Here is a 26057-nt window from a genome sequence, read left to right as displayed (position 1 = left end):
CCCCCCCCAAAAAAAATTCTGCCTCTAAATAAGCCGTGGGGAGCGGGGAGACCCCGGTGAGAGTGGCATTGAGGCGTATGGGAGGCCTCGAGGCTGAAGGGGAAGGAAATAAAGGGGAAAAAACCCAAAACAAAAAGCCGAGTTTTAGTTTAAATTCTCGCTCTTGCTTCGTTTGCTTGCAGGGTCTTCCACCTGTAGCTGTGGGGGTGTCCGCAAGCGCTGCCAGCTCCTCACACCTGGGAGGTTTTCCGTGAGGAGAAGGCGTCACCATCCACTGGGATCTCCACGCAGGACTGAGGCGGCGATTGCCCCCGCCTGGGAGAGAGGGCTGCCAAATTTACGGGATGGCGAGGCTTGGTTTGCCGGAGGGATTGGGGCGGTGGGGAGCGGGAGCAGTTAAAAGCTGGAGTGGTTCACGTTCGGGTTATGCTTTGGGGTTTTCCAAGCGATGCATTTGGTTAGCGCTGACGGACGCCATCAGCGGGTCCGGCTTAAGCACAGTCAGCAGTCTGCTGTTCACGCAAGAATTACAGCGGCGCGAAAAAACAAGCTCAAGTTTGTCATCGCTCGGTAGTAAAGATTTCCCATTTAAAATTGGGAAGGTGCATCTGTCTTACCATTTAATTGTGTAAGCAAGAAAACGGGGATCTGCAAAAAGGGATACGTTCCTACGCTGGAAAAGAAGCTAAGCTAATGCTCTTCAAGGACTTCTGGGCCTCAGTTCATAACAGCAAAGGACTGAGGAAGAAGTAAAGCAGTTAAATCTCTGATCCTCTCCCGAGTTCATGGGCAAAGCAGCAGACTCTTCTGTACACGCTAGCAGGGATGCCATTTGCAGCAGGAAGGGTGGAGCAGAAACACAGATGCTATTCAAAATTTTCAGACCTTTCATTTTCAGTGAGCTGGTGAAGGAGTGAGAAAGTTGACAGTTGGAGTTCTTTGGTAAATGTTGCCTTTGGTCTGTCTCCACTAATCTGCTTGTGTCTGGAGTTACTCAAGTAGTCAATTTAATACCTTGTTTCCAATGTGGAAAGATGTCAACAGCTGAGAATTTTTATTTTTTTTTTAAATGAAAGGCAAAAAAAGATATTATTCACATTTTTCCCCATAAGAAAGGATGGCTGGGGTTAAGGTACAGCAGTGCAAAGACAGATGACAGACTGAATGGAAATAGCCAACTCACCATATTTAAATAGTTAATTTGTATTTAGAAATCAAAATATTAGTTACCTGCCTGAGCTGAAGGAGGTTCCTCAGTGGGAGCGTCAGTGATTTCTGAGTGACTTACCAGGGATAATGAAGGGTGTTGAGCAGATAGGGAAGAAAACAGTCTAAAGACCAGTTTGTGTCTTCTTGTCAGTCAAGCATCTGTCTAACAAAACCATTGTTCATATATTTTGCCTTTTCTGCTTAAGGCCCCAGGAAGGAGAATGAAATTTGGGTTCGGTTTAAAAATGCTGTGCTGGGAAAACCAAAAAGATGCGAGGGATGAGAAATGGGTTACGAATACCTTCTAGGCTATACAGAGGTGGAGGCACAGAGAGGGTATATTTCTATATACATATATGTTTCTGGGACACAAACGAGTGCCAGCATGCCCTGAATCTGCAGATTCAGATACCATCCACTGCCAAGGTGCTGCCAGCAAAAGCCAGTCTGACTCTGAGACTCACCCAGCTCAGTATATAGCCAGTGCATGACGTTGCTCTCTGAATTGTCCTCTCTGTGTCACTGTGGTGGGTTGACCCTGGCTGGAGGCCAGGTGCCCACCAAAGCCGCTCCATGACTCCCTTCCTCAACTGGACAGGGGACAGAAAATATAATGAAAGGCTTGTGGGTTGAGATAAGGACAGGGAGAGATCACTCAGCAATTACCGTCACGGGCAAAACAGGCTCAACTTGGGGAAAATTAATTTACTATCAATCAGATCAGAGTATGGTAATGAGAAATAAAACTAAATCTTAAAACACCTTCCCCCCTCCCCTCCCTTCTTCCCGGGCACAGCTTCACTCCCCATTTTCTCCACCTCCTCGCCCACAGTGGCACAGGGGGACAGGGAATGGGGTTTACAGTCAGTTCATCACACATTGTCTCTGCCGCTCCTTCCTCCTGAGGGGCAGGACTCCTCACTCGTTCCCTGCTCCAGCGTGGGGTCCTTCCCACGGGAGACAGTCCTCCACCAACTTCTCCAACATGGGTCCTTCCCACGGGCTGCAGTTCTTCACGAACTGCTCCAGCGTGGGTCCCTTCCCTGGGCTGCAGTCCTTCAGGAACAGCCTGCTCCAGCGTGGGTCCCCCGCGGGGTCACAAGTCCTGCCAGAAAACCTGCTCCGGCGTGGGCTCCTCTCTCCACGGGGCCACAGGTCCTGCCAGGAGCCTGCTCCAGCGCGGGCTTCCTATGGGGTCACAGCCTCCTTCGGGCATCCCCCTGCTCTGGCGTGGGGTCCTCTCTCCCCGGGCTGCAGGTGGAGATCTGCTCCCCCGTGGACCTCCCTGGGCTGCAGGGGGACAGCCTGCCTCACCAGGGTCTTCATCACAGGCTGCAGGGGAATCTCTGCTCCGGCGCCTGGAGCATCTCCTCCCCTCCTTCTGCACTGACCTGGGGGGCTGCAGGGCTGTTTCTTTCACATGTTCTCACTCCCCTCTCCAGCTGCTGTTGCTGTTGTGCAGTTGTTTTTTTCCCCTTCTTAAATACATTATCCCAGAGGCACTACCACTGACGCTGATTGGCCTGGCTCTGGCCAGCGGCGGGTCCGTCTTGGAGCCGGCTGGCATTGGCTCTGTCGGACATGGGGGAAGCTTCTAGCAGCTTCTGACAGAAGCCACCCCTGTAACCCCCCTGCTACCAAAACCTTGCCATGCAAACCCAATACAGTCACACAGGTGCTGCCAGCGCAAGTTGCTCCCATCCAACTGAAGCCACAGGGTTCCCACCAGTGGAAAGTTATCTGGCACCACGTGCATTAGTTAGGTATTACCAGCTCAGGCCTGGGGTTGGCATCTGCTGTCAGATATTGCTTCCATCCTCTACTTTGTCTCTCCCCACGTCTGTTTGTATTCACTTGCAGTTATCAGAGATAACAATACTTATATTTTCACAGCACCTGCTCCCCGCTTTCTTGCCAAACATAGCTAACTGTTGCACAAGAGATCGAAAGGAAAAACATTGGTTAACATGGTGAGAATAAACTTGGAGAAATTGTTCCCATCTTGGACTTCAGTCGAACTTCTCTGCATCAGTGTCAGACTTGAAGAACTGCTTATGTGCTCAACAAGATGCCATCTCTCCTTATATCTCTCCCCACCCTTCTTCCGACAGTAGTTCCTTAAAATTGGTAAACCAAAAGGTTTTCTACCAAATAACTAAAATAATCAGATTTGTGCAGTGGTCGATGGTTGGTTTTTATCAAGCAAACTTTAACTCTCTTAAATGAAGAGTTAAGAGAGATCATCCAGCAAATGAAAGTAGGGAGAGAGAGTTCTCACATCATGACAAGCCAATAGTCCAGCTAATAGAGCATTCATCAGCTGCCAGTGGCCAATCTCAAATACTTCAGAGAAGACTAACATCCGTGAATGTTGCACAATAGAAGAAATCCTTTCCTGACCTTGTTAGTGGTCACACTGTGTCCTGTTGCTGTCTGCCTGAAACATTAACTGTGGGAGATCATTATTGTTAAATTAAGTTTAAGCTGTTCAATTTTAACATGCAAAGAATGTTCAAAAATGCTGCTTTGGTTTTTTTGGGGTTTTTTTATTAGCAGGCAACTTTCCAACATGAAAACACAGTTTGGAAGGGGAGGAGTTAGGTTAGCCCAGAGTGCAGGCTAGGCTATTTTTATTTCGGAAAACAGAAATATTTCATAATAGACGTACTAGAATGATTAAAACACCCTTTCCTGGCAACGGGCACAGCAGGACAATGGTGTTTTTGCAAACCACACATAGTGAGGGTATTGCATTGAGGGATGGAAAAGTCCCGGGTATCATGGCTAAAAAAAATAATCAGAGCAGCACTTGAGTGACTTGCACAACTCCATGCAGCATGTGAAATTAACAGCTAATTAACCAAGCATTTCCTTGGACATTGATTTTAGACAAGACTCTACAACGAGCAAGTACCACCAGCACTGAATTATGTTTGGAGTGAGGAGCTACACTTGCCGATGTTCACTCTTGCTGCCAAACTTTTATGACCCTGTATGTCGTCGTTATACGTGCGACTGAATGCGTATTTACTCAGCACATACTTGCTCTGTATATAAGTCAATTTACTACCCTCTTTATATGCCCAATGACAGGATAGCCGGAGATGCTAATTAATGAATTGGCCTCTGGGGTGAAATTATGTCCTCGTTAAGAAGACTCCCATTGATATTAATAAGGTCAGAACATCATTGCTGATGGCTGAGTCACGGCTGAGCTGGATATCACGGATGTGTAAACAATGGAGCTGCCCTGAGAAGCTGGTTGCTTGGTCTGTTTATCTGCACGACTCAAAAATGGATCAAGTCATGGTGATATCTGGGGTCAAAAATCACATGAAGCCATAACCATAATGTTGCATTATGCATGCTTTTTTACTTCTGTTGAGATGAGCTGTTTCACAGGAGCCCTAAACTCCAGAAATAACTCCCTTCCCAAGGGCCTGGAACCAGCTATTTCCAATTAGCTCATAACCTGGCGTCGCCAGTTTTTCTGTTCCTCACCCGACCTGCTGTTTCCACCCATTGCAGCCTCTGCCCATGTTCCCAAGTCCTCAGCATCTCCCAGCCCTGTCCCTTCTGTCGAAGGTCCTTCCAGCTGCCCTGCTTGTATCCAGATGACACAAGGCAGCCTGGCTCCAGCAGCGTGTCCTTGCTCCCTATCCAAAACATCCTCATTGCTCTGCAAACAGCGGGAGAAAGGAAAAGGATATCCTGCCATCCAGCACTGAGATCATCCCTTGCACCCCACAAGAAATTCCTTGCCTTCCCAGGCCGAAGAAAACAGCAAGAAAGAAATTCCTCCTATTGCAAGAAGCAGCTCACACATAGCTCTAAAGCCTGTCTCATTAAATGCAACTTCAGGCCAAGCAACTGAGATGACTCAAAACAAAACCCCATTTTCCCCAAAGCTCCTCTCCCCTTGGTGCTTCACCTCTGCAGCACCGGTGAAGTCTAAGTCTGAACAGGATCGGGCCCAGACCAAAATATATTCACTTGAGATGCTCCGTCACTGTCTGGGGAGGTGTGTGGGCCAACCCTACACTTAGCAACTCCCACGTGATCTTCCTTCAAAACACTCTCTGTGTTGTTTGCAGGTCTTGCTTCAGGTTTTGGTTTTTTTTTTCCTCTCCACAATTCAAACTTCCTCCAAACAACTCTTGTTTTCTTTTGGTTTCTGTGATCGTGGCCCAGACCTCACACTGGCACAAGTCCTCCTTCTCTCAAGCAAATCAGGAGCTTTTCCATCGAAGTTCCCCAGCTGATACAGGTGTTGAACAGCAAGAGTAAGCACAGAAACCCTCTATTTTCTACCCACCCACCTGGAAATCCTGCCGTGAGCACGTCTGACAACAGGCATCCAATTATTAAGCACATTTAGGCATAAACTCAGAGTTTGCTAGAGGTCTAGTTTGACCTCTTTTTTTTCTTCATTTAGATGTGGATGTAATGACCAAAGGTCCTTTTAAAATACACTTAATATGGAATGAAATATAATAATTAAAGTGCTGCCGGGAACAAAGGTCTGATAGATTTGCAGGCACAGTAATGATGAATAGCTGAAAAATACCATCTGCACACTTGCTTTAGATCTTTCATTTTTTAGGGTAGGGGCAAACTAGTAATAAAACTTTATTGAACTGCAGAAATTAGGAGAGAAAATGAAGAACATTGCACATTTCCAAAGCTGTTGTGGAAATGGTGGTTAGCGAGACGGTAACAGCCCCACAAGGACCAGGGTTATATCACCCGTCTCTGTGCAGAGCCCCGTAAGAGGTTTAGTGATCACAAATGTTAGGACCTTGGTTTTGTATCTAATTCAAAAGAAACAGTATTTCATACTGTACAATTCCATAGCACCACAAAGGCTGCTGGATCGATCCAGGTTCAGCAAAAAACATCGCAGTGGCAGAGTTACTCGCAGTATATCTGCTCTGCTTCTGTTTTTCTTGTAGATTTTTCTATTTTCAGGTCGTGTCTTGAAAGAGCTTTATGGAAAGATTTGACCCATTTATCTCCATCTGATTTTAGCGGGAAGATGTGCAGGCTCTGAAGACCAGCACGTGATTGTCTCAAGTTGGGTAACTATGAAAACAGAGTGTCTGTTTGGGAAAATGACAATTGGTATTGACGAGGGACTAAAGTTAGGTCCAAACCTGGAAAGTGTGGCTCCCAGCCCAGAGCCATAATCTCTGCAAAGCCACTCCTCTGAAATCCTGGCGTATTTTGAGATAACCTTCAGCTTCATAACGAAAATCAGAATATTGTATAAAGAGTAAGGAGGAAAAGGGAAAAAAAAGTCAAAAGAAAGTAACTTGCACTTCTTGGGACAGAAAAATCACTTCAGCGTGCCATCTCTGACAGATGTTTTTTTGAAAACTATCCTAGAATGGTAAATTTGCTGCAGAAAAAAAAAGCCTACTGCACTTTCGAACTCTGATATTTATAAAAGGAAAGGCTTTATTTGCGAGCAACTCTTCTGCGTAGCCTAATCGTCCGATTCTAGCCTGCTCTTTGGAAAGAGCGTGTTGAATACATCAGCCCTTTTTTGCAAGAACAGAGCAAAGTCCCAAGCGTAGCAAGTAACTGAAGGATCATTGACCAACAATAGCAAGTTAGATGCAGTCTGGGGAGAGCCTGGATGCTGTAAAAATAGCTCTGTCTTCCCTCCTTCCTTCCGAAATGGAGCCCAGCGAGAGAAGGATAACGAAAGGCATTCAGAGCCGCCGCCGAAGCCCCGTCTAACGTGACCCCTCCGCACATTCAGCTGGAGGGAAGGGGCTGAAAAGAGAGGAGCTGCCGTCATTATGCGGGGTATTCTTGGGAGGAATAAAGGGAGGCAAGGCAGTCTTGTATGTCCAAAACAAAAACCCGAACAAAACAGCAAAGACAGGCTGCATATTGTTAGGGGCCGCGCCAGACGCTCCGCATTTCTCGCAGAGAAGCATCTCTGTTATGTCTGACCTCGGCGACTCTCTCCTCTGAACGTCGGAGCAGCTGGTGCCCGTTGGTGGCTTGGTAGAGCGAGTGCCTCGGCAGCCCTCCGATGGGTGCCAGACTCGTACCCTGCTAGAAACACCGTCTCGAGGGCGCATCGGCAGAGAGGCAGGCAGATGGTGCTGGGAGGGTTTGAGGAGGTCTCGCCTCCCGTACAGAGATCAGATTGGCGAGGAAGAGGAGGGAGGGAAGGAGATGCGATCGCTGGCGTGCCTCCCCATCCTCTCCTCTTCCCCAGCGCATTTGTAGAGGCTCTTGCAAGCGCACCACTTCATGGCTTTTGCCCTTTCTGGAAGGAGTCGAACGGTGCTGCCCAACCCTCGTCGACCCTGCTACAAGGAAACGCGACTGCCGCCCCTGACGTGCAGCCTGGCTCTGGCTGACTCATGTACCTGGGATGGAAACACCTTTCCTAATCAGCCCCCGGCACCGCCATCCCCGTGGTGGCTTTTACCACCCTGTCAGAGGGATTACGGGGAGGTCAGGCACCGCTCCAGGGATGCAGGTGCGTTTCTGGCTGCTGCATGGACAGACCCTGTGCGGTACCCAACCTCTGCTGCGTGCGATTCCACCAATGGGCAGTAATTAACCGAGGGATTGAAGCATAAAGGGGGCCTACAAGAAAGCTGGAGACGGACTTTCTACAAGGGCATGTAGCGATAGGACGAGGGGTAATGGCTTTAAACTGCAAGAGGGTAGATTTAGATTGGATATTAGGAAGAAATTCTTCACTATGAGGGTGGCAAGGCACTGGACCAGGTTGCCCAGAGAGGTTGTGGCTGCCCCATCCCTGGCAGTGTTCAAGGCCAGGTTGGATGGGGCTTGGAGCGACCTGCTCTAGTGGAAGGTGTCCCCGCCCATGGCAGGGGGGTTGGAACTAGATGATCCTTAAGGTCCCTTCCAAACCAAACCATTCTGTGATTCTATGGTAAACATACCCATAGACACCAGTTAGCTTTATTTCTGTCTCGTAGCTCTGCTACCAGTTGTCCCTCTTTCTCCCTCTGGCTCACACATCAAGCTGACTCCTTCTAGGTCTTGGGAAAGATGACTGTATGTTATTCACCATCTGGGAGAAGATGCTAATCTCCATTTTCTCAGCTGCTTGAAGCCTAAACCACCTTCCCTGGCTACGACCAGGAAAGCAGCAGTGGCAGGAGACACCAGCCTTGGGCTTCAGGGCTGTTTTGGGGACCCCCTGTCCAAAATCACAGCTGGAGCGTACATCTCTTGCACACTCACTTCTTGCCAGAGCTCCCCAGGGGATGGAGCAGGGCTGTCTGCAGTTGTTTAAGCACCTGCCCTTTGGCTGAGGCTAACGATCCCGCATGTTCATTAGCAGCTCTCAGGAGAGCCACTCCTGCTGAAGACCTGATGTGGCTGTACAAGAAAACATGCTGCTAAAAAGCCAGCCAGTGCAAATTCCTTCCCACAGCTGACTCCTCGGTATTCCTGACAAAAACAGCCCCTGGGCTCCGCATCTCCGGCTCTGCCACGTTCGGTCCGGTGACCTTTCTGTGCTGCGCTGGGCTGCTGGTCCACAAGTTCTCCGTTAGCTCTCACGCAGGGCTGGTAGTAGCTATTAGGAACTTGGCTTCATGCCAGAGAAAGGGGAGACCATTAAAAAAAATAAAGTCTCTGAAAGCACAAATGCCCTCATCCTGACTTTTACAAGAAGAGAAACTCATGAGTCTGGCATTTGGGCTCTTCTCCATCAGTAGCACCTTTCTTCTCAAAGCTTTATTATCTTTTTTTAATACTACCCCCTTAGTGGTAATGCCCCTGAATTTTCTTGCACCTTGCTTACTCTCAGCCAGATTTATACTGGAGGCTGTTGTAGCAGAAGTGCGCTGGATCTATATGTTCATGGCTGAGGAATGGAGTTAAATGATGTGTTAAATTATGTTGTCTTGGGTTTCATAGGTCCCATCCTTGAGAAGCCTTGCAAACTGCGCAGCACACCAGCGCAGGTGAGGCTCCGGGCTGGAGAGCATTGCCCGCCCAGCTTTGGAAGAACCTGCCTGAAGGCAGCTCCTGTTTCACACCAGTCTAACACCATCAGCTATGGGAGAGCTTCTCCATTTTCATAGTATAAACAAAAAGAGAACTGGGGCTGCGGCATTCAGTGCTAAGTATGACATGGGCTAGGCTGCTGGCTTCCCTGGGTGAAATTATGCTGGTTTAAATCAACTTAATAATTGGCTGGGGACTGTGTTTGCAGAACAGATGTAAACCCTGTTGTTCAACCACCTCGGGCTAATTTGGTTTCAGCAAACATAGGTCCTCTGGGATCCGGAGCCTAGCATTTATACAAAGGTTATTAAACTACTTTATCCAAACTTTTACATATGGACTTGTAATTAAGAGGGTGAATGGTCCGGCTGACTTCCGTGGGAGTGGCTGGACGTGTAGTTAAACTTGTGCCTGCAGCTTAACGAGAGTGAAACTTCCCCATGGGCTTGCCCATGCCCTGTTGAAACAGCACATAAGGGACTTGGTTTCTAGATTACATCAACACGTTTTGCTTCCTCCTATCGTGACAGGCCAAACCAGTAAGGAGTTACTGATTTTAAATTGAAACCAGTTCTCCAAATGCTTCTTGCACCTCAGTGCGAAATAGTTGTGCAAAGTATAATTGGGATAATAAAGCCCGGGATGATAAAGCCCAGGATAATAACAGCATTGGAGCAGGTATTTTGCTAGAGGTTGCGTGAACAGCACTAGAGAGTAGGAAATGCCTAAAAGAGGAGGATGCACAATTACATACAGAGCACACGCAAAATACAGGGATGATGTCGTGCTTTAAGCCCAGCTGAACCCAGGACACATGAATTGTCTTATGGACAGAGCAAGCAGAAATGTGGAATCACAGAAAAGTTTAGGTTGGAAGAAATTTCCTGGTCCAACCCTCCCCCCTTCCTCCAAGCAGCTCAAACCACCTCGGAGCAACGTTTGGGGCTTGAAAATAAATGGCTAGTCAACACCTCTGACCACTAAAGCAAGATTAATAGTTTCATGCTACTTAACTCCAGTACAGCTCCAGATACCTACGTATTATAGGGCTTAACGAAGGATTAAACCAATTTTAGGAGTGAAAGAAACTGGGAAGGAAGAATGCTCGCTCCACACCTGTTTAAATCGGTATAATTCCATCAAGAGGAGTATCACCAGGGCATGGTTTTTGGGAGGCATGGGGAGGAGGAATAAGCTGCTGGGAGCAGACCTGAAACAGCTTTTGCTCAGCCGGGTGAGTCGTCGTAAGACCTGGGGTGCGAGGGTAGGGGGGTTGCACGGGAAGGGAGAGGGAAGGCGAAAAGAAAAGGAAACGGATGGAACCGCAGGGCTCTGTTTTGTGTAGGATTTATGGAATACAGTTCATGGAGTCGGAGGCAAGGAGGGACTTTTAGATCATCGAGGCTGGCTTCCTGCATCCACGGCTATTTGGTTCCATCGGGTTGCCCCTGCCCGAGGTGCAAATTGTACTCCCGCTCCATCTGCAGCCCCAGAGGGTCTCGCATCTCTGTGCTCCCAGGTCCTGCTGCAAAAGCTCAGCTCTGTGGCACAATTCAGGGTGATTGCCACTGCAATTTGAGCCCTCTGCAGCTGTTCAAGGAAGCGTAACGTTTGGCTCAAGAAGAATATTGCTATGTAATCCCTTGGGCTTCTTGGGAGGAAACAGTGTCTCATTATAATCCAAAAAGGTCTAGGGGGCTGGGTTTGGTTTTATCTTTTTTTTCAACTTTAAATTAATAGTACTAAAATATACAGTGTGCTGTGATTTCTAAAAGAAATACAAAAAGGCTTTTCGGCTTTTCTTCCACTGCTTTGAGCTCTCCTCGGCATCATTATTGTGTGAGTGTCCAGTCTGAGCAAAGGCAGCAGAGGAGGAAAGGTGGGGGGCAGAGGAATGGGAAAAAAACCAACCCCCGTTCAGCACATTACTTGTTGCACATCCCTGCACAGGGATGCTGCAGAGATGCTCTGCCAGCAAATGCAGCAGGCTCGGAGGTGGCTTATGGGCACCCCATTCCCCCCGAAGTGCAAGTGCAGGTTCAAGACTATTGGGAGGTGAAGAGACACCTGCCAAAAGAAGAAAGGTTGGTTTGGAAAGAGTGGAACCGTCTTGTGCAGCAGCTGTTTGCTAAAAGGATCTGCTCTGCGCACACAGAGGTAGCTGCAGCTGAGGTTGTGTTGGAGAATGCAGGTGGAAAACAGAGTGGGCGCTTCAGCAACAAGACGCTCCCAAGAGTTGTCTTTATAGCAGTATTGTTTTAGAAACAACATTGGATAGAGGCGTTATCTGGGGATCTGTGAGTCAGCTTATGTTTGGTACTGGGAGATAAATATGCTATTTAAGCACATAGAATAATACCCATCTCGAAGGAACAGCTTTGAAACTCAGGCAATCGATATGACCAGCACGTTTGCTAACGGCATACAGAGATCAGCGTTAAGAAGTTGTTGTGGTTAAAGCCCTGAACAGTCAGGGAGAGCCAAGAAAATGCATTCCTTGGCTGAAGTGTGTTCCAGCGATGAGTAGGCGGGGATGGCCTTTGCAAAGCCATGAACGCTGTGCTTGCTCCAGCCCAGAAGTGCTGCATCGGCTCCAGGTTATTTGATATTTTTTCAATAGGGCTGCCTCTGTCTCAAAGGGTGGGACTCATCTCAGCTGGCCCAAGACATTGACAGCACAGATGTCTCCATCTGAGCGAGTCCCAGAGGTTTTCTCTGTAGTCAGTAGAGAACTGTAGACATTTCAGCATGGGATTTTCTCGAGCCGCTTGACACGGATGTCTACATTGCAGCCCTGTGGCATGTACTCTCTCCTGGGACTGTAAAGACTGTCTAAACATGACAGATACCTGGATCCCGCTCACAGTCATCTGCAGCCCGAAGCACGGCAGAGTTTTGCTTTCGTACGGAAACACTCATTCGTGCGTGAGGGCAACCTGTAACATCTGCCCCACGGCACAGCCCCAGCTCCAGAGCTCCAGATTCAGGTCTCAGCACTGCAATGTCTCGGGCTGCTGGTAACGAGTCCTCTTCGCTGGAGGACCATGCTCTCTGCAGTCCTCAAAGCGGTTGCTGCAAAGTCCGGTGGGTTTGGGCTCAGATTAGGTTGGTCGGGTACTTTAGCCATTTATCGTCCCACCACTGCGGCGGTGGGAACTTCTGCCTGTGCAACTGGGGACTCTGAGGAACGCTTTCTCGAGCATGCTGTCTCCCGTACAGGTTTCTACCCATGAAGCACCATCACTGCTGTAGATCTACGTATGCTCCTAAGCAATTCCAAGACGCAATCTTAAAATCGTATGGCTGTAAGGGGCCTTGGGAGGTCTCTAGCCCATCCTCTGTCCCACAGCAAGGTTGTTGCACTGTTACAAACCTGGGACACATCAGTCTGCTCAGTTACTGGTCTCCAAAAGCAAACATTGCCCGCTCTGTGAGCTGGAGGTGAGTCCAGATTGGTGATACAGAAGCCAAAGGTAGCTTGTAAGAGCTTGCACGTGCCTGTGTGGAGCTACGGAAGGGGGCTCAATTGCTGCTCTTGAGAAGAAGGTCTGGGAGACCCTGGAGCTGCCATGCCAGCATGGAGTGGTGGTGGTCTCTCAGGCCTGGAGCCTACCGTTGCACTTCAGCAGGTTCCAGGCTTACATACGTGAATATTATACTCTACCACATGCTCCATATGCTTACGACCAGTCCTGAAGCCCCCACACAGAAAGGTGCCCTACCAGGGTCTGCCAGCCTGACATATCTTCATATGGTCCTGTGTAACTTTCACTGACTAATGGTCACATGTTTTCTTTAAAATAGTATTGAGTCACATCTCATAATGAGAATATGTGCATTGCATTAGTTTTAAAAAAGATCAACATGTTTTTAGTGGGAGTGTATTGGTAAACAGAGTATTCAATTTTTCCATTATCAAGCATGATTTATGCATACACCTGGTGGCCAAAATGCTCCAGTGCTTCAGCGTTCCCTGCACCAAGGACACAATATGTGCTGAATTTCTAGTGGTTTTTCCGTATTTCCATACAGGTATTTCAAAATTTTCACACTGCTTCCTCTTTACCTCCATTTTGATTGTAAATCTCAATTATTTTCCTGCGTCAATTAAATAATGTATGTGTCGTCAGGACCTCGGGTGAGGCTTAGAGGTTTGGTGCATGGGATGTTAAGCAAAGCAAAACATCTCTTGTGCAGAAAGCTCATAATCGAGTGGCAAGCAGGACTCAGCAAATGGAGGAGCCAAGCAAAGGAGGTGAGCAGGATGATGGCATAAAATTGAAAAGCTGTGACTTTCAGCCTGTGTTTTGCAGACTTCAGCAAGATGTGGCCTTCCAGGCATTGGAGGGGAGTTCCACAGGCAAGACTGGGGAGAGTCTTAAGGAAAAAGCAGATGAAAATGTCAAAGTCTGCAGGTTGCAAAAGGGTCCAGCCACATGGAGAAAGGAGTTGAAAAGAAGGAGCCGTTGTTTGGTGCAGGCTCGGACTGTGAGGCAGTGGAAGGCTGGGGGGCAATGTGGTTGAGCAATGAGTTGGGAAGACAATCCCAGCAGCAATGCTTTATGGAGGAGTCCCAACATGCTCCTGGAGAGATGCCATCAATAACCCTACCCCTCAGGCCAGGTTTCATCCCTTCAGCTTGCTCAGAAACCTCATGACCATGTAAAGTGGCTCTTTTTCATAACGAGGCCCATGAATTATTTTTATTTTTATTATCTTTTTCACCCTCCCTTTGCTCAGAAATGAATGGATTACCTTTGGGGCAAAAATAGCAAAAAAAAATAGATGATTCGCCTGTACGCAGATCTCAAGCTGAGGAGTGAGGAGCATGAGGGGGAAATAACTCAGCTGGCGACACGGGAGTTATGAGCAGGAACGTGGGGTTAAGAACGGGGATTTTTACGGTGGAGTAATTTTAATGACATACAACAAGCACCCCGCTATAATTAAGTGCTGAAAAATAACAACCTACCATTAAGTGATTGCATTATAGTCTGAACAGGGAACATATAGCAGTCTCGATAATGGTGTCAAACCAGGATATTCACTGGGGGATTAATGAGCAGTTAAAACACGAAAGCTCCTTGCCAGAAGGTTATCTCCAGGAAATGCCTGCAAGCTCGATTGTTATTACTTAAACAAACAGCAAATGGCATTGTTGAATATAAAAATTTTTACATTGTCTTATAAAAATGTCAGAATAAAGGTGAAGGGGAAGTATTTTACAGCAAATACCCAGGTACAAACCTCTTTTGCACATCTTCTGCCATAGCTTTAACACCCCAAACTCCTTAATTTGCCCACGTGTACGACTGGGATCAATGCATATCTGACATCGTTTTAGGGAGTCCTCTGCCCTGAAGAGTGGTTATTTCCTGGAGAGTTGTTCTGTGAGGGTCATTAATATATTGTTCCCATTTCTATATTCTTTTTCTCCTGGTGCGAAAATACCTCCTTTTTCTGCCCAAGTCCATGGAGCATGCCGAACTCCTGGTTGATGGTTAGAAAAGTTTCAGAAGCTGCTGGGGAACACCTTATCCAAGAACTGGGACTGCTGATGTTATTTTCCTCAGCCTGGTATCTCACATTAGAGGCATAAGGATGAAAAAGGCTTAGGGAGGGGAGCTTGTCTTGTGTTTGGATGAGTATCGCTTTGGAGATGGCGATTAAATGCTCCGCTGACTGTTTTTAGAGGATTTGCCATGTGTGAGACGATGCTGTAAAAGTCACCCGTCTACCTAGAAAGTGCTGATGGCTGATAAAGGGGCAAGGCAGGAGGTTGGCTGAGGGTGACTCAACAGCCAGGTGCTCTCAGGGAAATTAACTCTCTTTGTAGGCACTGAGATAATGAACTTACTTTAATCTCTGTCATTCAGGACTTAGTTCTGTTAACGTGAGCCCAAACTCTGCTTAGGAGACAAGGTCCCTGGGGTGAGAAGCCATGGGATTTCATGGATCATTGGCCACCTCTTGTCCCCAGAGAGAAACTGTCCTACATGCCCCGGTCAACAGGACAAACGCAGACTTTAATCGAAACGAATGAGGCTCAAGTTAGTCAGTGGAGGAGTATTTCTTAGGGCATGGTCAGGATAATGAAGATCTGATATCGGATGGGTGGAGAAGCCACCGAAGCAACCTCACTGGAGATGACGAGGCGCAGGGTTGACAACTGCTTGTTGGGAAGGCTCAAAGTGTGGACTGGAAAAGCTCTTCACAGTGCCTGTGGACCTGTTTCTCTGTGGAGAGCAGAGGACCTGTTTCTAATACGTGAGTCTTGAGATCCTCAGCCTGGGATGCCCTGACTTGGGTGTTTGCTACCTTAAGCCATTGTACACAGGCCGGTGAGCTGGGGTAGTTCAGCCCAGACACAGTTCAGGTCACCATCACTTTGGCCTCTCTCCCCTACAGGGTGACAGAATTGGGACCAAGAACATCCAGATGGCCAGAAATTGGCCTGTGAAGTTCTCTGCTTTCCAGCTTCTTCACGGCTGAGTTAAACCAAGCTACGTGTGAGCAGTTGCACAGAGAGCATCCCAGCGGCTCTGCCAGCACCCAGCATTCACAAATGACTCCCTGGCATCTTCTGTGTCCCTCACATCTTGCGTAATTACCCAGAGGACTTGTCCATCCCACCAGCATCGCTCTGTTTCTGTACCCAGTGCCTGGATCAATCCCACAAGTAGCTTTTCCAGGAATGCCACAGCTCACTTGCCCTTGGCACAGCGGCTGGTGGGTCACAGTCCCATGGCGTTTCTTATAAACCTATTTCTGGCATCTGACTCTAAGATGAAAGAGGTCTTGCAGAGACAGGATAAAGCCCTGTGCTTTCCCATCTCCTCCTAATTACTCTCGATGCATCCCAGTTCCCAGATGCCAGTGGGAGCACGCTGAAATCCACTCCAGGTTGCACTGGCTGCCTACAGCCCCGGCAACCGCCTCTCCTTTCCAGCTTCCTAAAGCAAGGGCACAGCATCTCAGGTAGCCAGAAATCTCCCCATTTTGCACACAGGAGGCTGTCCCTCTGTGCCTTGCACTGAACCTTCCCCAGCTGACCCCAGCCGCAGAGAAGTTCAAGCAGTTTCTCCACATCGACCAGAGGAGGGGATTTTCGTGCAGTGTTTAAATCAAGTGCATGAGTAACTGGGAACAAAGCCTTTTGCAGCAGGAAATACCCTCGAGGAGGCATCGGCTCCCATCGCCTTCTCAGCCTCCCAGAATCTGGCAGAGCCGTTGTCTCTCCCAAAACACAGTTCAGCTGCTTCTGAATGGGACGTGCTATAGGGAGGCCAGGTGGAAATTTGTCGTATGGGATTTGGTTCCCTTCTGACATAGCCGGAAGGAAGAGGAAAAGAAGGGAAATGAAAAGGAAAAGCTTATTGAAATCATAATTTGCTTTCCAGAGCACAGCATCTTAGTACCTCGCTTCTCTGCCCCACTCTCATTCGCCCAGCTCTGGCCTCAGCTTTAGTTGAACATAGATATCTAACATGTAACCACGGCCAGGACAACAAGCAAGAAAATACAGGGCTTTAAATTTGGCTTTGAAGCTTTCTTATGTTCTTCAGTCCACAGTGCAGTATTTTTGGTGCAGTGGCTCCTGCTCCGTGCATCGCACTGCTCCGGCAAAGGGGCTGGCTACTGGGAGGCAGGAGCACAATGTATCTCCCTCTAACAGCTGAATTGGCCTGAGCTTTACAAAGCTAATCAGCCATGAAAATGCCCCTCCTTGCCATCCTGGAAGAATTGACTTTTATGATGAGAGACATTCTCTTTTGAGCCTGATCAAAAGGGTAGGAGGCTTTTCAGGGAGATTTCAGCTCGTCCTTCAGAGCTGATCCCATGTAGTCAGAGAGCACAAGCCTGGCTCAGAGCTTTCTTTTAACCCTCTCCTACCATGGAGTCAGGAATTTCCAAAGCTTAACTGCAGGATTAATACAAGACCTGTGCATTTGTTTTTTTAATTCCTTGTCTTGGAGATCTTCTTTATGTGTTTCTCCCAATCCTGAGTGTCTGCAAGTGCTGGTGACTCCATCCTCCTCCCCATCTCCAGCACCCACACCACCCTTGGCATCCTTGACCATCAGGGTTGCCTGTATTTCGCGTGCATTTGGCCAAAGAAAACTGGTGAAAAAGTCGTGGGTTTCTGCGATATTTGTCCCAATTTGTCCCAATTTGTCCCAAGGCCGAGAGTCTTCTCCATGGAGCAGCAGCAGTTACCATGGGGTGTCCCACAGTTGTTCTGGAGGTCTTGCAAGGGGCAGTGTCAAGGTGTCCCTGCTGGGGGCCACCAGTGATGGATGGGGCCTGAAATGCCCAAAGGTGATTCTGTGTAGTGACCCGTGATGGAGACCCATGTAGCGATGATGGCACCTATAGCTCGCTGAGCTGTGCAGAAGCAAACATCCTTCCTGGTGTCTGGGAACAAATTTTGATAGACCTTTCAAAGCACAAAACCCAGGCTTTTGGTTTGAAAGCAGATGGTGGTAGATGATACCAGGGATTGTCCCTGATGAGGGATCTCCTACAACCTCTCACTGGAAATGTTCCTGACATCGGGTTTAGCCCAATGTCCCAGCACAGCTAAAAGGATACAGTTCCTGGCTTCTGCACTTACACCCATGTCCCACATCCAGCCTCACATCCACACAGCCCACAGATGGGGATTTATCTCCAGCATATACAGGGCTGTTACCTGTGCCTACGTTTAGATTGACAATGCCGGCAGGACCCTGTGTTGCAGACACCTCAGCTGTATCACTATTTTCCCTCATTACCCGAGGCAGCAATTTTTCCTCTTGCTTCCTATCTCCAGACGTTGTCTCCTAACAGCCCAATCTCAGCCTTGGGGGCTCTGAAATGTGATAAAAATGAGGGGGTATTTATCCTGCCTCCCACTTGAGCTGCACAGACTGTCAGGCCTCTAGCTGATGAGCCCAGATTTAGGACAAGGCTGCAAAGAATAATGCAGAAGTCAGGGGCTGAGATTTTCAGGGGGTTGGTAAAGCCCCCCCTGCTAGTGACGTGGCCAGAGGGGACTGTCGGCATGAAAGCAAATGGTTGTAATTTACCCTGGAGGAGGATACTTAGCCTGGAAGAAGATATTTCTCTCTGAGAGGGCAGCTTGATCTCACTTACTAGTTATTAGTAATACTAATAATTATATTAACTGGCTTTGCAGCAGCATCCAAAGCTATGGCCACAGAGGACAGGCTGGCTGTGCCACTCTGCAGAGGGTAGTCCCTCCCGTGGGGCTCATAAGGCAAGCTGCACATTTTGGGTCGCTGCGGTCAGCCACGACCTCCCCGCCTGAGTCAGAGGTGGCTTAAAGTTTAGGACCAGCAGTCGCATCGTCCCGGTCTCTCTCCTGCTGACTTTCTGTCAAAGGCATATCATGAACCCTAAGCAAAATATTCATATTTCAAGTAACTATGGAGAGGGGAGAGGAAAGGACTGGCATGTCCGCAAGCAGTGCTGGAGTGTAAATCCTTACGCTGTTGCCCCTTTTTCCTCCACAGTCTTCAGGTACAGCAATTAACAAAGTAATGGGAGTAAAATGATGGATTCAGCACGATCTGAAGACAAATCTTTCCAATTCCTCTGCAAGTTCTCCGTGCCAGACCGGCTCGAGGTAGAGGGTTATGAATTTATGGCATGTCTGAGCTCCCACGGTTGGCACGATGTACCAGGGGCTGCTGTGCCTCAGCGCTCTTCTCCATGCTGAAAACCAGTCACCCCTCGCTGTGGGTCAGGAAGGAATATTACCAAGATAAATGAGTTTATATTATATAGAGACGAGTCCCTGAAGGACTTGCCAGCAGAACAAGTCTCTGTCCGAGCAGTTCATCCCACACCTGACCTTTCTAACATGGCTCTGCACTTTATGGGGAGGGAGAGGTTCAGTCTCTATCACCAAATCCTCCCAATATTACCAGGAAAGGAGACAGTTACTCACTACAGCTTTGCTGAAGCAGTCTGTCCAGTCTAGGGAGGCCACTAAACTCATCACACCAAGCTGATGGTCACCTGGTGGGAATGATGCTTGGTCGCTGCCCAGCCATTGTGGATTCTGGTCCATTCTCAGCCCTGATGATTTCTTGCAGTGATTTATTTAAGGCCATATCAGGATTGCTCAAGAGCTAGGTCTGCAAGCCAAGTCCATCACTCCTGGGCCTGTTTTTTTATCGTAGGACAATCCATCCTGCTGTGACGGTATCTCTTTTTTCATGGAACAATGTTGCTCAGAGCGTGCCACTACCTTATTTTTCATTCACAGGTCATCTGGTTTTGTTTATCGTTCACTAAGGGGAAAGCATGTGTTCAGCCATTTAGGTTAATTAATAGATCACGTTGCTCTTAAGGGAGCGAGACGGGGAAAACACATAGCGGGTTGAGAAGTATCAGTCAGATGAGTGTGCAGTAACATGTGCTCATAATTTTACATCCCCAGATCTCTCTGCCTGCAAAGTGGTGTTCTCAAGTCTCCCGGGCTTTAGCAGTTCAACCAAGGAAACCAAAGCCTGAGTTTATCTCAAATCCACCATGTAAGTCGGCGTGCTGGCAGAAAGTTGATGCTGCAGAGTAGCAGATAGCTGCACATGTTCCTGCTCCAAGCGGCACTTTTTCCACGTCTGAGCAGCCCCGATACCCTTTCCTCAAAGCCCAAGGGTGAAACTCTTCCCTCTTCCCAGGAAACACTTCCCTGCTGCAGAGCTGGGATTTCGACAGTGTGATTCATCTGTTGGGGTCAGGGGACTATCTGCCATCTCCACACTTCCCACACACCAGAGGTTGCGGTGCTGTCCTCTGAAATGTCCTCTGATGGACCACAGGGCAACGCAGAGAAGAGACCCTGATGGGACAGTCCTCTAAAACCAGCCAGGAAATTACAGCCTTATCTAGAGACACTGTTAGGAGCCATTTAGCAAATTAACAAAAAGTGCTGCACTAGCTGCAGGTGGCTTCAAGAAGGCTGCAAAGAGACTGGTCAAGCTTTTATCTGCTGCTTTGATGATCAGACATGTTGTAATATGGCCAGATTCAGGCCATCGGTGTAGTACAAAGAACAACTAAAGACGAGCTCTTGATTAGGGTGGGTTGAGCCTTCAATGCACCTACCTTGAAACCACTGATCAGTGGTTTCACCTCGTTACACAGAATCGTAAAATATCTGAGGCTGGAAGGTGCCTCTGAGGTCTCCAGTCTAACCCCACCTCAAAGCAGAGCCAACTTCCAAGCCAGATCAGGTTGTTCAGGGTTAGGATTTTGAGCATGAAGATGGTGATTGCACCTTGCTGTGCTCCTGTTCCTGTGCTTAGTCACCCTCATGGTGCATTTTTTCTTCCTTACGTCCAGTTGGATTTCTTTTTCCTGCAACTTGCACCTTGTCCCTTTGCTGTGCATCTCTAGGAAGTCTGTCTCTCAGTCTGTCTTCTCTGTCATTCTCCCCATTGCCAAGATAGTAGGAGGCTTCACAGGATCCCGTTAAAATTTATTTGTATGTGGCCAGTTCTAGATATCTCTTGGCTATCACTATTATCCTAAGACCATCTTCAATCCGGAGATCTGAAAATAAGGATTTGATGCACTGGCCAGGTAGGAATGACTGGGGAACGAGCAGAGCTTAGCTACTCCTGGTAAGTAGCACAGAAGAGGGGCAAGTTTGTCCTGAGGAGCTCTCCATCTATATAGCCTTTGATGGGATTGTTTTATTCTATAGCAACCATCTTGCAACTAGTTTTATTTAAATTAATTTTATGTATTGAGGCCTGTTTCTCTACTCTGTCACCTTCAGGCTGTGGGGTTTATTTGGGATCCTGCAAGTGTGGGAAGCCAGAGCATGCTTGGTGGGAATGAGCTGCCTACGCTCTGCCTGGACCGCTCCATGCCCTTCTCCCTCCAGCCTGAGGATGTACAAGATGGGTTATACTCACCAGGCATTAGCGTAGCCTTGACACCATGTTGGGGCACACACACTGTCCCCATGTCCTTCAAATCCTCGATGGAGCCATATATCCCTCGTATTTCTGCCTGCCCCTGCCCTAGACTGCTCCAGCAAATTCTTCTCTACCACCTCCTTGGTGGACACATGTAGACCTTCACTTCAAAGGGACACATGCCTGCGTGCTTTGAGCTTTGGAAAGAGCTATTGTTTCAGCGACCTGCTTTCATGAAGGTGCTTAATAGATGCTAACAACCACCTTCTAAACAGGGCAGTGATTAGGCGCAAAAGTCTCTGCGCAGGCTGTGGTTAGAGAGGAATCTGTGTCTGTGCAGGCTTCGCCCTGGCTCTCTGTGCTCTTAAAGTGGCCTGCCTGTGATGGTGAGGGTTTTTAAGTCTAGTCCAACATCAAATCTCCTCCTGTCCCACCCCAAAAGTGTCTTTGGGCTTTTTAAGATTAAAAAAATAAATAATGGTGAGTTTTCAGAATTTGCTGCACGCATAGCTGCTTGAGGTGCAAGGAGAAATGTGACTTTCCTAAGACCCTTTTTCTACTGGCCTCTGGGAGACAGAGCTCATGAAATCATAAAAGCGTAGAATGGTTTGGGTTGGAAGGGACCTTAAAGAACATCTAGTCCAACCCCCCTCCATGAGCAGGGACACCTTCCACTAGACCAGGTTGCTCAAAGCCCCATCCAACCTGGCCTTGGACACTGCCAGGGATGGGGCAGCCACAACTTCTCTGGGCAACCTGGTCCAGTGTCTCATCACACTCATAGTGAAGAATTTAATAGTAAATCTTTCATTTATTGAGTATCATCAGAATTCATTTGCATAGTAAGTCCTCTCCTTGCAAGGCCCTTCTGACACCTCCCAGCACTACCAGAAGCTTGGACACCCAGTATCCTTTTGGTGGCATCGATTTGCCGCAGCTGAGTGCCTTAATGGTTTTAGGAGCTGCACCGAGCAGAAATGCAGCGTGCCATGTGCCCGTGCAGTGGTGGCCTCACCGGGGAGATTTACTCGAGCACCTTCTGAGAGCCTTTAACTGGGACGTCTCCTGGCACACAAGCAGCCCGGTCTGGTGGCATGCTTGGGGAGGACCCACATCACAAGGAGTCCGGCAGGTTTTCCGTCTAGCTTGCTGAATCGCTTGACAGAATTACATTGCGAAGGGCATTGCCAGGTGATGCCAACTGTGTTTTGAGGCTCTTGGACTCCACAAGCGATAAAAATGCTTGCAGCAAGGACTCAGCTGGCAAGGATGTTAGCAAAGGGCGAGAGCTCGCTTCCCCTGAGCAGCATCGTTGCTGCCACACTGCTAGCAGAAAGGCCCTTGTGTGCTTCAGCATTCAGATGTGACTTGAAGACACAGAAGAAGGAGATCTGCTGGGAAAGAAGAAGCTATTTTCATTTGGAGGTCACAAAAAAAGCACTTGTGACCACAGCCGCCTTACAAACAGAGGCCCCTTATTGTTTGCAGAGACACCCTTGGCAACCTTTCTTAGCAGCCTGGATATGAACCAAGAAGGGCTTTGTGAAGCCTTATAAAAGGGCATTATGAGCGGGGGGCCCCACGGGTGGGCAGGATGTGCTGGGGCGGTCCTCCCTAGAGGGAGCTGCGGGAAGCAGGAATCTCCAGGAGATGTTTTATACTGGAGCTGGTCTGGACCCAGGCTCCCATGTGCTGGCGATGGGACCATTGCTCCCACCTCCCTCTTCGGAACATCCTCCCGGTCAATAGAGAAGCTCTTTGTGAAGCTGAGCAATCGATGTGGGCCATCCGATGTGAACAGTTTCGCTGAAACCCACCACGGTATGACCATGAAATGGCTGAAATAGGGGTGAAGGAGTTTGGGTCCTGGGCTGCTCTGCTGCAGAACATCTGAGCAGCACTGGTCAGATGTCCCAGACCAAGAAAATCCTGTTTTCCTGTGAAAATGGTAAAAGATCACCTGGTGAAATCCAGTCCTTGTTGCTTAATGGGATATTAGTGATCGTACCCCAACCCCAAATCAGGTCCTTGGGCTCTGGAAAGGATTTTCCTTATCTTTGGTCATTTGACAGCATGAGTAAGGTCTAATAGCCAAGAAGTACTACTCTCTGGAGGGAGGCATGAATGTGTTATACATGGTAAAATACAGATGGCTTAATCCTAGACTTATACACGTGGTCTCCTACTGGGGGGGGTCTCCCACTGTTGGTTCTCTGGCTGGAGGACCGGCTGCCTTGAGATGCTGACACAGGGCAGCTGCATATCCAGCCATGGCAAGAGGCATCTACAGGTTTCCTCAGGAAGGATGGTCTAAAAGTCAGGGCTGTTTTTCTGTCTCTGTATCTCAGAGTGTCTCGTTGAGCCAGGAGATAATGACGTGGAAGCTCCCGAATCCTGTCCGTGTGCTTGTCACACCAGAAGGACGCATCGCCTTATCAGTGGTGCGAGCAAACAAGACTTTCAGGAGGAGGAGGAGGTCGGTTTACCTGGCAGCCACAGCCAGGACTTCTGCTGCTGCAGACAGACTCAGAGCAGAGGCAGGGACACTCCTTCTACTTGGCTACCAGGAAGGAAAATCAGGCCAATGCCAACCCTGGGTATATTCGATGGAGATGACAGCAGCTGGGGACCTTCCAGCTGTGCTGGACCACAAACCTTGCAGGGTGAGGCCACAAACCCCATCGGGGCTCTGGGGAACGGTGCTCTTCCTCCTTCTTCCCTTGGTTTCATGACAAAGTCTACCCCAATGCCAGCCCTCTTGTCACAAGATGAGTGGGACGTGGCCACGCAATGGGGGACCCTCTATTTTGACACGAGAGCTGCCCATCTGTCCTTTTACTGGGACGTGCAGGCTGAGCCCATCCATGTCCTGGCGTGAGACCATCAACAAGAAGAGGCCATCGGTGGCTCTTTGCTTGTACCTGGGGTGACCCTTGAGAAGATGGGGAGGTGGCATAAGCCATCCTGCAAGTCCCCTTATAGGAGGAAGCCCAGGGCCACCTCTCACCGGAGCAGCCCCACGCCAGGCTGCTGGTTTCCATTCACCCAGGTCTAACAGGGGTGAGATCAGGCTCCATCCCTGGTGCCTTGTATGTGGGCTCCATCTCCTGGCTGCTCTGCAAACCCCAGTACCCCCAGCCCTGCTGCTGTGCACAGTCTGGTTCCCAACAAGGACAGCACCAGCCGGACAGGCACTGCCACCACCACCACCACCTTCTCTGCTCCCTCCCGGACACTTCTCCATGCAGCCGTGTTTTCCAGCCTGTCCTTTTCCTAAAGAGCTGTTGAAACACATCCCAGCTGCCAGGGGTTTGTGCTCCTGTTGCAAATGAAGCGGCTCCATCTCATGTCCTTCTGCCCTTCCTTTCGGAGCTGGATATAATCACCCTGTACTTCACCGTCAGGTTGGATCTGTAGCACCTTCCAGCTGAGCCTGTCTTCAGCTTTCCAGGGGATTTGGCTGACAGCTCCAACCTCCCCCTGGGGAGAAGCCCTGCCTGAGCCGTGGGCTCTCCTCCCATGCCCCTGAAAGCAGGCTTTGCCACCCACCATGACAGCGTTTGGAGAAGACCAGCTTCCACAAACTGTACTGTAGCCAGCAGAAGCTTTCCCAGCGAGGATAAATTTGCCAAAATTAGGATCTCCGACTATTTACGAATTCAAGCCAAATTATTTTTGGCAGGCAAAACCCCTGCAGAATCTGGGCAGAGAGGCTGCTGGAGAGACTGGCGAAGCCCTGTTTTACTGGTAAAGCCAGCGGCGGCTGCACCAACCTGCCCCTGGGACTGATCCTGCGGGTCTATAAGATGCCCTCACCCCCATGCTACAGCCTAAAGGGGCAGTCTTAGGGTCCCTACAATCCATGCAGCAGTGCTTAAATTTAAACCCCTTCTCCCTTGCCGTAACAACAAGGCTAGCTGGTATCTTGACATGGGTCAGGGCTCTCTCGTGGTCTGTCCTGATTGAGCCGTTCAGCCGAGTGTGAAGCACTTAAGTACTCGCCAAGGTGATGCTGGGAACAGCTCTAGCTGATAGCGCAGGACATTCTCCCAGGAAAGAGAAAATTGAAACATCCTTCTCTTTTCTCTTTCATTACTCACACAAAATTGCCCAATGTCAGCAGAGAGATGGCGAAGAGCATCCCTCAGCTCCGACCTCTGCCTGGGAGCCTGGGATCTCCCTGGATGGGGCTCTAGAGCAGCACCCTGGTCCCTGTCTCCCACTGGGACATACTGCATAAGCAGGGAGGCTACAAAGAACTGAGCTCTTTCTTTGTGTGCTCTATAGGGCCCATGTGGCTTTATGTCAAGTGAAACATTCCTGACAAGTGTAGAAATAAATGAAGGTTTTAATTTTCTGGGTTTTGACAAGAAATAAAAAACCAGTGCAATTTTCTGTTTGGCACTTAGGAAGTAGACAAGGACTGCCAACAAGAAATAAGTGATTCAGGGGTCACACAGATGAGAGAGCTGGGAGTAACGTGATTAATACAAGAAGGAGGAACAGGCTGGCGAGGAAGATGCATTTTCTAACAGCCAGGAGCAGCTCTCCAAGAAAGGGGTGAGAGTCCCAGCACGGGGAACTTGCAGTTTCCAATAGGCACAACCCCAGAAAACATCCCCCTGAGGACGGTCCCATCCTGCAAACCCACATTGGTGGGCAGGGCGGCCGCCTGAGCTCATCCACCGCTTGCTGTCTGCAATTTCTTCGATTTTCACACATTCTCCAGACTTGTAAGACTGGCTCGGAAAGTGATGAGCAGTTGCAAGATTAATTGCTTTGAAAGCACAAAAGGAACAGAAAATGCCTGAAGGCACCGAGACAGATAATATGTTGTATTCATAAAGGTTTTAATAATTTATTGCCAGCAGCTGTATAAAGTTATTCTGTCCCCTTCCACTGCTCCGC

The 26057-nt window shown here is 48.8% G+C and overlaps 1 protein-coding gene across 1 annotated transcript in view; it reads left to right on the top strand.

Moving 5' to 3' along the window:
* The window catches only part of LOC104840108 (chromosome unknown open reading frame, human C20orf194), a 138268-nt gene that overhangs the window by 2077 nt on the left and 110134 nt on the right, over positions 1-26057 (top strand). Inside the window, exon 2 of the mRNA XM_010580826.1 lies at positions 183-357. Within this exon, the coding sequence (XP_010579128.1) occupies positions 183-357 (175 nt within the window). The remainder of the gene's footprint in view (positions 1-182; positions 358-26057) is intronic.

The sequence above is a fragment of the Haliaeetus leucocephalus genome, unplaced genomic scaffold, assembly GCF_000737465.1.
Source record: "Haliaeetus leucocephalus isolate CR32 unplaced genomic scaffold, Haliaeetus_leucocephalus-4.0 Scaffold741, whole genome shotgun sequence".
NCBI classification, from domain to species: Eukaryota; Metazoa; Chordata; class Aves; order Accipitriformes; family Accipitridae; genus Haliaeetus; species Haliaeetus leucocephalus.
This window is presented reverse-complemented; position numbering and strand designations above follow the sequence as displayed.